At 47.9% G+C, this 12,153-nt stretch overlaps 1 protein-coding gene across 8 annotated transcripts in view; it reads right to left on the bottom strand.

Annotated features, from left to right (window-relative positions):
- NAV2 (neuron navigator 2) overlaps positions 1-12,153 on the bottom strand; it is a 393,377-nt gene that overhangs the window by 28,572 nt on the left and 352,652 nt on the right. For all 8 annotated transcript variants that reach the window (XR_010406923.1, XM_045894013.3, XM_064576736.1 and 5 more), the window contains 3 exons: positions 11,753-11,864; positions 10,297-10,442; positions 7,339-7,511 (listed from right to left, as the gene is read on the bottom strand). Coding sequence is in view for 7 of the 8 variants with exons in the window: in XM_045894013.3 (XP_045749969.2) it covers positions 7,339-7,511; positions 10,297-10,442; positions 11,753-11,864 (431 nt within the window). In the remaining variant the exon portion in view is untranslated. The remainder of the gene's footprint in view (positions 1-7,338; positions 7,512-10,296; positions 10,443-11,752; positions 11,865-12,153) is intronic.

Below are 12,153 nucleotides of genomic sequence, written 5' to 3' on the forward strand. Positions count from 1 at the left end.
CTAGGCTGGGTTCCTTCTGTGATTAGTTAGGTTTGCTGTTCAGATACCTGACAAGGCAGCATTAAATGGAAGATCAGAAAAGTCATGATGAATCGCCATGTTAGAAAAGAGGGCTCTCTAAAAAAAAAAAAAAAAAAAAATTAAAACAAAAAAAAAGGGTCTATTGATTTCAAAGATCATTGGATCCAGGGTTAGGGGTGATCCAGAATGAGTAGCTTTCACATTTCTTGGACTGAAGATAGAAAAAAAGGAAAAGAAAAAAAAAAACCCCACGTTCATAAAGTTACAAAGCTGAGGTTGATTATCTCCGAAAGACATGGTGAACATGTGGTCTCTGCAGAAATAATCGTGTAGCCCACTCTCCAAGACCAAATCCTGGATTTGAGGCCAAAAAAAGCCTGACCTGTAAAACTGGTTGAGGGTGTGGAAATGTTCATTGCCAGAGGGAAACCATTTATAATTGTTAAAAGAGATGTAATTGTATTTTGGGGGCAGAAAGGACTAGAAGAAAAGTTTAACACCTGAATGGCCAAATCTTTTCTGTTGTTATTTTCTCGACCTGCACCTGAATGGTTTTCATTTGAGAGATGCAAAGAGAGGAAAACTACCTCTGATTTTTAAAAGTGGTTAACAGCCAAGGAAGTTTCTTGGCTTCAAAATCTTCTAAAACCTCTAACAAACTCCTAAAAATGTTACAATTATTCCCACCCTATGCCTGTGAGAAACTGAGGCTAAAAGATCTGGGATAAGAGGCTAGAAAATATCTTTAGACTTCAGATCCTCCTATTGCTTCTTGGCCTTTTGCCTAAGATCAAATGTAGACTTCAGATCCTCTTCTCCCCACCCCCCCACCCCTGTGCTTTGACTAGCCTAAGGTTTGTAAGGTTTAACTATATGGTCATGCCTTTTCTGGTTTGCCAAGGTTTGCAGAGGGAGCTCGCAAACACTGGCTTCTTCTTCAGAGAGGAGTATGGTTTCCTGGTTTAAATGGAGTGTAAAGTCTGAACCAAATTCCATCGTGACACTCCAATCTTTGCTAAACCGCGCCCTGCATGGACCTCAGAGGCTCCAGTTCACTGCAGGGAATTGTTGGCTTCGATTCACACCATCAGTCTGGTGTGTCTGGCCCTCTGCGGCAGGCGTCTTGCCCCAGTCTCCTTCACAGGGTCTGTACCTTCCCCCTAGAAAGCTTTCACAGCAAGAGAGACAAGACTTCTTCAGCACCTGCTTTGTGGGATATATTACATGGGCTACTTCGCAAAACCTGGCCAGTGACTTTACAAAGAGAAGCAAACTAAGATAAGGCTTGTGTTGAGAATAAGTGCACCAAGAGTACTATGCTCCCCCAAAATAGCCCAGTTCTCAGAAACACTCAACTGCAAGATGACATGGGAGGAATATCCTACTCAACAGAGATGACGTTGAAAATTAAATTCTTTAAGATTTAATTTTCTAGCAATCTCTCCACCCAATATGGGCTCTAACTCAGAACTCTGAGATCAAGAGTCTGGCAGAATCCACCGACTGAGCCAGCCAGGTGCCCCAAAATTAAGTTCTTCTGCAACAGTCCCAGCTAAGTTTTAGTCTCTAACCCTAGTGCCCAAGGCAGCACCTTTTCCCTTGGTTCCTTCTACACTAGCCTTCCGTTAGGTCTGATAATTTGGTTGCGCTTAACAGGTTACCCCCTGCATGGCTGCTGGCTGTTCCAGGACCAGGGTTCTCGGCATCACTTCCGGTGTCTAATCACACTGGCTGATACGTAATAGGTGCTCAGCAAATGCTTACTGAATACATGAACAACTGTGCCAGGTATCTGATGTATATTATTTAATTTACTCCATCGTGGAGATGTATTACAATTATCCCCTTTTAACAGAGGATCATAGGGGAAGGGAGGAAAAAATGAAACAAGATGAAACCAGAGAGGGAGACAAACCATAAGAGACTCTTAATCTCAGGAAACAAACTGAGGGTTGCTGGAGTGGTGGGGGTGGGAGGGATGGGGGCGCTGGGTGATGGACACTGCGGGGGGGTATGTGCTATGGTGAGCACTGTGAACTGTGTAAGACTGATGAATCACAGACCTGTACCTCTGAAACAAATAATACATTATATGTTTAAAAAAAAGAAAAGAAAAGAAAAAGAAGATAATAGGAAGGGAAAAATGAAGGCCGGGAATCAGAGGGGGTGATGAACCATGAGAGACTATGGACTCTGAGAAACAAACTGAGGGTTCTAGAGGGGAGGGGGGTGGGGGGATGGGTTAGCCTGGTGATGGGTATTAAAGAGGGCACGTATTGCATGGAGCACTGGGTGTTATACACAAACAATGAATCATGGAACACTACATCAAAAACTAATGATGTAATGTATGGTGACTAACATAATAAAATAAATTTAAAAAAACCCCAAAAAACAATTATCCCCTTTTAAAAAGGGGGAGGCTGAGCCCTAGAGAGATTAACGTGACCATTAAAAAAATCAGGATAACAGAACTGGGATAGAATCTGGTGGGTCTCCCAAGTCTAGAGTCCATGCTCCTGAACTATATCCAGCAGGCACTCAATACATGCTCATCCACTTCATGGACTACTTACTGAAGCAACGTGATGCAGATTTTTTCCGACTCAGTCCCTAACATGTTACTCCCATATTTCCACTGTCTCGGCCAGATGCAGGGCTGGTGGCATACCTAATTTTCAACGCCTCAAGTGTGGGAAACACTGCCTTCCCATACCACCATTCTTTTCGCCCACAGGGTAGGAACTTTTCTGGACCCCTGACCCCCTCTGCCTTGGGTTTCTTCTTTGAACTTCCTCTCACATCTAGATTTGTACATTCTTACAAACCCTCCAAAGTTGGAAAGAAGCATTTGCTCTCTGCCCACACTCTGGAAAACCAGACCCAAAACAAACACCTCCGGTGCGCCTGGATGCTGTGGAACGCCAGAGAAGGGCAGCAGCGCCCAGAGTCTGCCCCGCCCAATCCCTACGGGGAGAGCGGGCTTGGAGGCAGCATTCTCTCGATGGCCACCGGGAATGCTGCACAGCCAAGTGCACCATCCACTCTCCCTCATCCTCGCCGGCTGCCCGGCAGCACTTGGCCCAGCTACCGCCCCCCTCCCAGCAGTTTCTTTTCTCGGCTCCCAGGTTCCTCCCACCTCTGCCCATCCCGTTGGCTGTTCTCCTTGCTCTTTCGAGCACCCAGAGCTCAGTTGTTGGCCCTCTGGCTCCTCTCCATCTCTATCCAGCCCTGTGGAGAATCCTCCAGGTTCCCAGCTTTCAGGACCACCCACGAGCCCATGTCTCCCAGATCTATACCTGCAGGAGTCCCAGGCTGGCTGGTGCCTCCACATGGATGTCTCCTGAGCAGCTTGGACTTAACAGTCAAGCCAGAGCTCCTGAAGCCTGCCCTGCCCTGCCCATGCCTCCTACCCTTTCCAGACACATACCCAGGTACGCAAGTTACAAATCTAGGAACACTCAAGGATTATTCTTCTCTTTCCCGCACACCTGACATCACCACGTGCTGTCAACTTTCTTCTAGAACACATCTTAAAGCCACCCAGGACTCACTACTACTCTGAGTTACCATTTGTTTCACCTAATCTTTGAATGTCTGCAAATCCCACAGGAGCTACCCCCATGTAGCTCATACTGTATTTTTTTGGGTGGCGGTGGTGGTAGGGACAAAGAACAAAGAACTAATAACTTGAGGAACTCTACAGGTCAGGTGGTGACATGTGCCATGGTGAAAAACAGAGCATGGGTCAAGGGGGTGACGGGGAGTGTTGGCTGTGGTGGGGGTGTTATTTTATGCAAGGTGTGCAGGCAAGGCATCAGTGAGAAGGAAACATCGAGCAGGGACCTGAAGAGAGAGACTATCTAGGGGAAGAGTGTACCAGGCAGAGGGCACGGAAAGGGCAAAGGCCCGGGGGTGTGTGACTGGAGTGTTCAAAGGACAGAAAAGAGGCCAGAGTGGGATGGACGGCGGGAGAGCGCTATTAGCCTTTTATGTGGTTGCCATACTTTTGCTCCCCCGAATTCCTTATCTGCAGAAAGGAGACTGATCTTTGTGAAACATGAATTCAGATGATCTCACACTCCTGCTTAAAACTCTCCAATGCATGGGGCACCTGGCTGGCTCAGTCAGTGGAGCGTGTGGCTCTTGATCCTGGGGATCATGAGTTTGAACCCCACACTGGATGCAAAGATTACTTAAGTAAACTGAGAAGAAAAAAAAAAACCTCTCCATGGGGTGCCTGAGTAGCTCAGTCTGTTAAGTATCCACCTCTTGATGTTGGCTCAGATCACGATCTCTCAGGGTCGTGAGATCGAGCCCAGCATCGGTCTCCGTGCTCAGAGGGGAGTCTGCCTGGGATTCTCTCTCCCTCTCCCTCTGCCCCTCTACCTCCACCCCTTGCTGTCTCTCTCTCTCTCTCTCTCTCAAATAAATCTTAAAAACAAAACAAAACAAAACCTCTCTCCAATGGCTGATAACCCATCACACATAGAAGCAGATGCAAATTTATTTTGACTTCAAAGCCTCCCAAATTCTGGTCCTGCCTGCCTCCATGGCCTCCTTTCCTACCACTTTTTTACTTCCCATCATGCAGCAGCCACGCTCGCCACCGGCCAACCCTCTTTCCCAGACACACCCAGCCTGTCTCCACCTTAGGCTCCTTGAGATCTGGGGGTCAGGAAGGCTGCAGGGAGCCTATTTCCTTTCCCTCCTGGGTGCGGAGATTTCACTTCTTTCCTTGTGGGTGGGAGGGCCCTGCGCAGTGGACTGTGGGAAGAGGGGACATGTGTCTCCCCAGGCCTGGCCCATAAAACTCTCCTGCACACTCTCTTCCCTCCCCCCACCCACCTGCTGGCTGGACACAGAGTACTCAGCAGAGAACTCCGGTCCTGTGGGATGGCTGGTGCACAAGATGGAAGGAGCCTTCCATGGCAGGCCGCCTGCTCACTGACGAGGAGTATCTGTGCTGGGTTCAGAGTGAACCAGAGATAAACAGTCCTATGTCAAGCCACTGAGCTCTGGGACTGTGTATGTTACAGCAGTCAGTGCTATGGACCAGAACTAACCAGTGGTCCCTCTTATCATGCAGATCTCAGCTGGAATGTCACCTCCTTTCCTGACCACCCTGTCCACAGTTGCTGCCAAGTACTCTGTATCCCAACATACTATTTTAATTCCCAGCATAAACCCTTAGCTGATTGTTTTCTAGTTTATTCAGATTTGTTTCATGTCTGCCTTTTGCCCGGGGTCTACCAGAATTGGAACTTCATCCATCTGGTACACTGTTGTACCCGGTGCCTGGCCTGGAGCGGGAACAGAAGCTCAGAAGTGAAATGAGCTATAGTGCGTTGTCCCCACTGGTCCCTAATCCCCAGGGGTGGGACTCCGGTTAACATCGGCTTTGGTCTCTGCAGCACATCTAGAGCAGAGCCCTGCTCACGTGGGTTGTTACATCCAACGTTTAAATCCACAAATAAAGAATAGGGGAGGAGTTCCTTTTTCTCCTGGTCAGAGAAACTGAGATGCTCTGGGATGATGGATTGCATACGTCACAGGCAACCTTTCCCTTATTTACCTCTCAGGCTCCCTGTAGGTCAAACAGGACTCACACTCTCGGGTATTTATGTAATTCTTTACACAGGAGCACAGACTTGGGGTGGCCACTGCAGGGATGCACTGCCGTCCCATCCTCCGTGTCCCCCCACCCACCCTGGTTTGCGCCTCACCCATAATGAAGTACACGAACCTGCGGCCATCCTCTTACCAGGGTGCTCCTCAAGAGGAGAGGAGCTGCTAATCTAATGAAGTGAAATGGAGACCCCCCAACAGAGCCATGCTTCATGGGTGGGTGGGGTTGCTGAGAAGTCGAGGCTCTCTGCTGTTTCCGGTCTCCCACTTCCTGTCTTCTGTGGTGTCCAGGCAGTTGGTGCGCTGCAAAGACGCAGCTGAGCCCCTCGTCCACACTGCCCGCACCCATCCCGAAAGTCGGCCTTGGGAGACGTGTGCAGCTGCTGTCTTCAGCAGGGTGGCCTGCTGCTTAAGTGGACTTAGGGACAGCTCCCTACACCTGGCCTCCTGAGACTGAAGGAGAAGAGGAAGGAGGTCCTTCATGCACAGTATCTGCCTGGGCCCTCACAAGAATCCACGGAAGGAGATGTAATTAATCTCACTTTCACCCATGATGAAACTGAGGCATCTACAGACACCCACTTTCTTGTCCAACCCCAGCCACAGTGGCTGTCTTCCGGCCACTGTCTCATCTCACTAAGTGTCCCTGCAAAGCACTTGAGCTGCCGTTCTTCTTTCCCTCTTGGCCTGGTATACCATGGCCTCTCAGGGAATTCGGTCCTATGGGGCAGCCCCAATCTTTCTCACAGCTGCAGGGAGCTGGCTGTGCCGCCCTCTGAGCTGACACCTGGGTCCCCACCTGTCGATCTCAAGCCATTCCTGATGCGCTCCTGCCTCCAGAGTCTGGGCTTTCTGTTTTCAGATGGGGCACAGGACTGTCTCCCTACACCCCTGATGGAGCAATGATCAGTGGGTGCTCACTGGAAATCATGGGAGGTTGGCTGGGCAAGAGAAGAGGACTTTTGCCATCTGCATACCTAGTTGCCAAGGGGAATAGCACCTAAGCCAATGTCCCGTGAGCAAACACCTGTCTCACTTAACAGAAGCAGCTGTGTTCCCAAAGAGCTCTTTACAGACGGACTCGTTTAAAATTTACTGGGGAGTCCCTGGTGATGAATCATTTTACCAAATAGAGAACCCTTTGGTAAAGAGAATTATCACTGAGTCTTCTCCATTTTTTAAACTTCCAATTGCTGAGTGCTGACCTCAGAGAAAGAATCACCACCAAATTTTGATCAGAGAAGAATGGTGAAATCTCTTTAAGTCCTATCACAAAATGAACTAAAATTTCAGCAAAAACTGTTAACATTCACAACACTATCTTCCCCCTCTCAGCAAGATGGTTGTAGCTCTTTCACATCCATTTATCTTGTCTGATCCTTAGGATAGGATAAGTAGCCAACAATCATTATCCGAGTTTGACAAATAAAAAAATGGAAACAGAGGGGTTAAGCACTTGCCCATGGCCACTCAGTGACACCATCAGAACAATGTAAGATTCCTTTCTCTTTCAACCTCTCCAGTCCTAAAACACTGGAAGAACATGCCCAGTCCTATGAAAGCATGATGTACAAAACTCCAAGGAGAAAATGAATGGTTAACAGGACACCTATCCATTCCTATTTGGGAGGGTTCCTGGGGGCCAAAGGCATCGTCTGACCCACGTGTGTCCCTGACAGACAGACTTACAGGGAGTTGGAGTGAGAGCCCCTCAACAGTGGCGTGGAACCTGTGGAACCGTTGTGTGGTAGCTTTGGTGAGGAAGGCAACGAAGAATCGGTCATCTCCTCGATGTCTGAATGAGAGGACGCAGACTTGGGGGACTTCTTCTTCCCGAAGGCTTGCTTGAAGGAGCTGCGTAACTGAACATACAAGACTGTCAGCCAGGCAGGGGCGGCAACCAACACTCAGGCCTTGGCAAAACAGAGACATGCAGACAAAAGAGCAATTAATTCTCCCATGTTCCCCCCCCCACCACCACCAATGACAAAGGTTCCCAACAGCTCTCTTGAATCAGTGCAGTAAGGGAAGAAGAGTTATCTGGTGCTGACAGCTCAAAGGACTGGACCTGTGGGTGACATTCCATGCCTACTCCTGCTTCGAGGCTAGATGCCAACAGCAAGACAGAGCCTGGCTCAGCAGATGGATGGCGGGAGGATGAGGTTACACAGCAACAAAGCAGGATGCTCAGACATGGTGACGGATGCAGAGGAGATTAGTCATATCAATGGATGGGTTAGCTTGGTATCTGATATTAACGTTGGTCTTGCTTACCTCATTGACCTGCCAGGGCAAACGCAAGCAAAAATGGGGAAGGGGAAGGAAAAAAGACAATTTTTAACAGAGAAAGCCAGTGACAGGGAAAGCCTTGGACTTTTCAGACATAACATGGCCAATAGTAAACACCACACATAGAGGAGGTTGCCGGTAGGAACACGAATCTTCCAGAGCATTAGAGGCATCTGCCTTCACTATGAAAGGAAAGGAATAGCGCTTCTGGAAGTCCCTACAATCTGAGCTCTTCCAGCTTCTTTGGCTGAAATGACTGCCCCCAACCTTCCTGTGGTTCTCACCCTTTTGTCTCTTAAGGCCTTAACTTTGTTTTTTTTGGCATGTCTGTGTCTTCTTTTCTGAGAGAGAATAGCTTCACTTCTGAGCTAGTCCCAACACGGCTGTAGAGCCTTCGGAGAGATCTACTTAGGAGTTCCTGCTGTCCTTGGGTACACATAAGATGATAGAATAAGCAGGGACTTAGCCGTCTCACTTGTTACTCAAAAAAAGTAGGCATTTGTAAGAAATGTATTAACTATATTGGGAAAAAGGAACTGGCATATCACAAATTCCCCAAATCATGAGCTGGATCTGAAAACTCTAATGAGAACATAAAGAATTCAAGTACAGGGTCTTCTCTGAAAGCCACAATAAGCACGTATATTTCTAGACCAAAAAAATTAAGTTTTGTCTTGAAAAAAGGTCTTTTAAAAAGTAATTTCTGTTTTACTAAATCTTTCTTTCCTTCTGAAAACATCCTGGAGGTTTTCTTAGCCATTAAGAAATTCTGAAACAGGCCATTCTGAACTAGTTAATGGGATTTTTTTTTTTTTTTAACCCATCGGCATTACATCCATAAGGAATGGCATGTCCCAGTGTGGCTGATCGAGATCCCATTTCCTACTTTTCATCAAATTTCCAGGTACAGAAACAGAAGGATCTGGCACACAAACCATCAACCTAAAGCCTCTGGTAAAGGGCCAACTGGAAGAGGAGATTACAAGGATTAGACAGAATTAAGTTTTGAGATCACCTGAAAAATGCCCATTATCCAACTTCCCCAATTCTACCGATAACCAAGACCCGTCCTAATGCAAGTAAGTAAGTTTTAGTTCTTGAATTGGAGAATGGATCAACACTGTTTTTCATAGAAAATAATTCTCTCTCATCACTTTGATAATCAAGTCAGACCATATTTTACCAAGAGTATATTAGAAACAGCAACATATGTTAATCCTATTTAAGGCATAGCGAATGAGTTGACTAAAAGCCATTAGTAACAAAGAAAAAACTTCATCAGAATGATGAGAGGGTCACACTGAACTGGCCTTATAGTCTTCTAGTGCAAGTCGTCAGTAATTGAAATTACTCAAACCTCAAGTGCTCTATTACTAGACCTCGCCACCCATCCAAGATAACACAAAATGAGGGAGAAGTGTATGGAATGAATGAGGACATTGAAGCTACTATGGAAACACGATGTTGTCAGCACTGAAGGATGGGGCCCTGTGAGCACTAGCCCACTCCAGATCAACCTGGAATATCCCTGCACTGAAGACAGGGAGCAGCAAATGTCAATCAGAGCTCCACAGCCTCGACACCACTAAAAAATGGGTGGGTACAAGGGTGCCTGGCTGGCTCGGTCAGTGCAGCATGTGACTCTTGATCTCAGGGTCGTGAGTTCAAGTCCCACACTGAGCATAGAACCTACTTAAAAAAAACTGGGTGGGTGGGTATAATATTCCCAGGAGAATGGGAAAATACTGCTCAAGACACCACTGTACAGAAATTCAAGTGGCTCACTGGGATTATGGAAACATGGAGAAATAATGCATTGGAGACCAGCTCTACTAAACTTGCCATTTTGAAGTACAATGCACCAGTTTAAAACCTTTCACTAACTCCTAATATCTACATCATAAAGCTTTTACTTACAGGACATGGTCAAAAATTGTTCAAAGAAAATTGGTTTCATGCTATCATATGGAATTGTGTGAAGAAACAGATAAGGATTATGGATAATGATGGGATAACTAGCAATACACACTCCAAAAAAATAAATAAATAAACAAGAAGAAACCACTGAAGAGTAATTTTGCTCTAGTACCTGGAACTCTGTGGCTAACGTTATGAGGAGGATGAAATGACACGTATATGAAATGAAAGATGAGTATGTCACAGAAAGTCTCATGAAACGGAAAAACTCCAAGATGGTGGTACTTTCGTTAAGTCCTGGTACTTGAGCAGCTGAGCACAACACTGAGTTTAGTGGAAACCTATCCGTAAGCTTCTGTGGATCCACTCCCAAAGGTCTATGCTTTGGGGGGAGACACACTGGTCTGTTAGTACCCACAAGGTCTCTGGATGCCTACTCACCCAATTCTTTCTCTTCTTCTTCCTGGCGTCACTCTCCATGTTGCTGCCCACGCTGGAGTGGCTGGTAGTGCTGTTGATGCTGGAGACACTATCAGAGGAGTGCTGTCTGCGGATGCGGAGGTCTGTAGACTGCGAGGTACCGCTTCCTGGGGACCCAAGGCAGGAGATCAGCGGCTGCCACCTTCAGCCCACTCCTCTGTTCCAGGGAATGACTCTCACAGCTAAATCTGCACCCCTGAGGACCGCTAGGTATTTCCCATTCAACATCACCTTCTGCTCTCAGCTGCTGGTTTTAAGATCCTTGAGCAGGTACACGTTAGGCCCTCTTCAGTCAATTAAACCAGGGCCCAATTTTAGCCACTCCACCAAAAAGAAGTCAGGGGAGGCTTCGAGAGAGAATTCCCAACCCCCCCCCCCCCCCCGCCAGCTCTCTTAAGCTTGAGACAGGCACCGATTAGGTCTCTGAACGGTGGCAGTCACCTGTGTTGTCTGGGCATCCCCCCCCCGGCCCCACTCTGTTCTGTACGCTCCTGCCTCACTAGCCTTCTCTTGGCCCCTTGGCAATGCCGAGCCCGTCTCATCTCAGGGCCTTAACGTGGGTGAGCCCCTCCTCGCTTACTCGGGCTGGCCAAATCTCGCTAATCCCTCCCATTTCAACTCTGTCGTCGCGTTTCAGGAGGCCTGATATCTGAAATAACGGTGATGCCCAATAAAGGGTATGGCCAGTTTCCTGCGCAAGCACAGAACAAAACCCGTAGCCTACTCTTTAAGAACACGGGCTGCAGAGTCAGAGAGACCTGGGTTCTAGCCCCACTTCTCTATCTTATTACCCTGCGACCTCTGGATGAGACTCTCACTCCCACAACCCAGTGTTCTCCTCAGTCCCCTGTGGAGAGGACCAGCACTGCACTCAGAAGGTGGTGTTGGAAGGAAAATGAGATCATGAATAATTTACAACACGGAGCAGAGTGCTTAGGACAGTGAGAGTCCCGTAAATGCTGGCTGTCACTGTGACTTCTATCATCACGAGGTGTATCCCACTACAGCGGGAGGGCTCTCGTCCTCACAGCCCCATTTGGCCCCCCGGGGAAGATACACAAGCACGAAGCAATTGACTCAGAAATACTTCCCTGGACGAACATGAGATGCTCGTTTCAGGTTGGGCTGCATCCACATGTAAATATCAGAGCCTGATAAATCAGGGCACAGGTGAAATTAAGTGAAACACTTTTGATACTTTGCCAATAGACAGATTTCCTTCCGTTTTGGAGATACATTGGGGAAGAGGCTGAGCTTCCTAGGGGCCTGGATTATGGACTGAAAGCGTCTGCCTCCCAGGACCCGTCCGACTGACACGGACACGCACCCCGGGACAGGGAGGCTGCACCCCATGTTGTCAGGGGAGGGTTCCTAAGGGCAGGCAGGTGGGGCTGGAGACTGCCCCTCTTTCTTTTACCTTTGCAGTTGAGCTCCGGTGTGTTAATGACCCCATTAATGGCAGCCTGGGCGGCTGCGTTCTGTTTCTTCAGCAGCTCGATGGTTTTTCTTAACTCATTCAGTTCTGAATCCTGAGGAACAGCAAGAAATACTGGTCATCCTACAATCACCCTGTACAGAGTTCAAATGAAGCGCAACTCGGTTTCAGCATGGCAGTGTAGGCAACAAAGGAGTTCCACAAAAGCTCTTTCCCATGCGTTAGGTTGGATCAATTTTCAGCGGGCATAGAAGCATACAAAAGCAGCAGAAATAGGGGTGCCTGGGTGGCTCGGTTGGTTAGGCGTCTGCCTTGGCTTGGGTCATGATCTCAGAGTCCTGGGATCGAGCCGCGTGTGGGGCTCCCTGCTCAGCAGGGAGTCT

Source organism: Mirounga angustirostris, unplaced genomic scaffold (genome assembly GCF_029215605.1).
Source record: "Mirounga angustirostris isolate CCGP_5_RB_7025 unplaced genomic scaffold, mMirAng1.0.hap1 SCAF_13, whole genome shotgun sequence".
NCBI lineage: Eukaryota > Metazoa > Chordata > Mammalia > Carnivora > Phocidae > Mirounga > Mirounga angustirostris.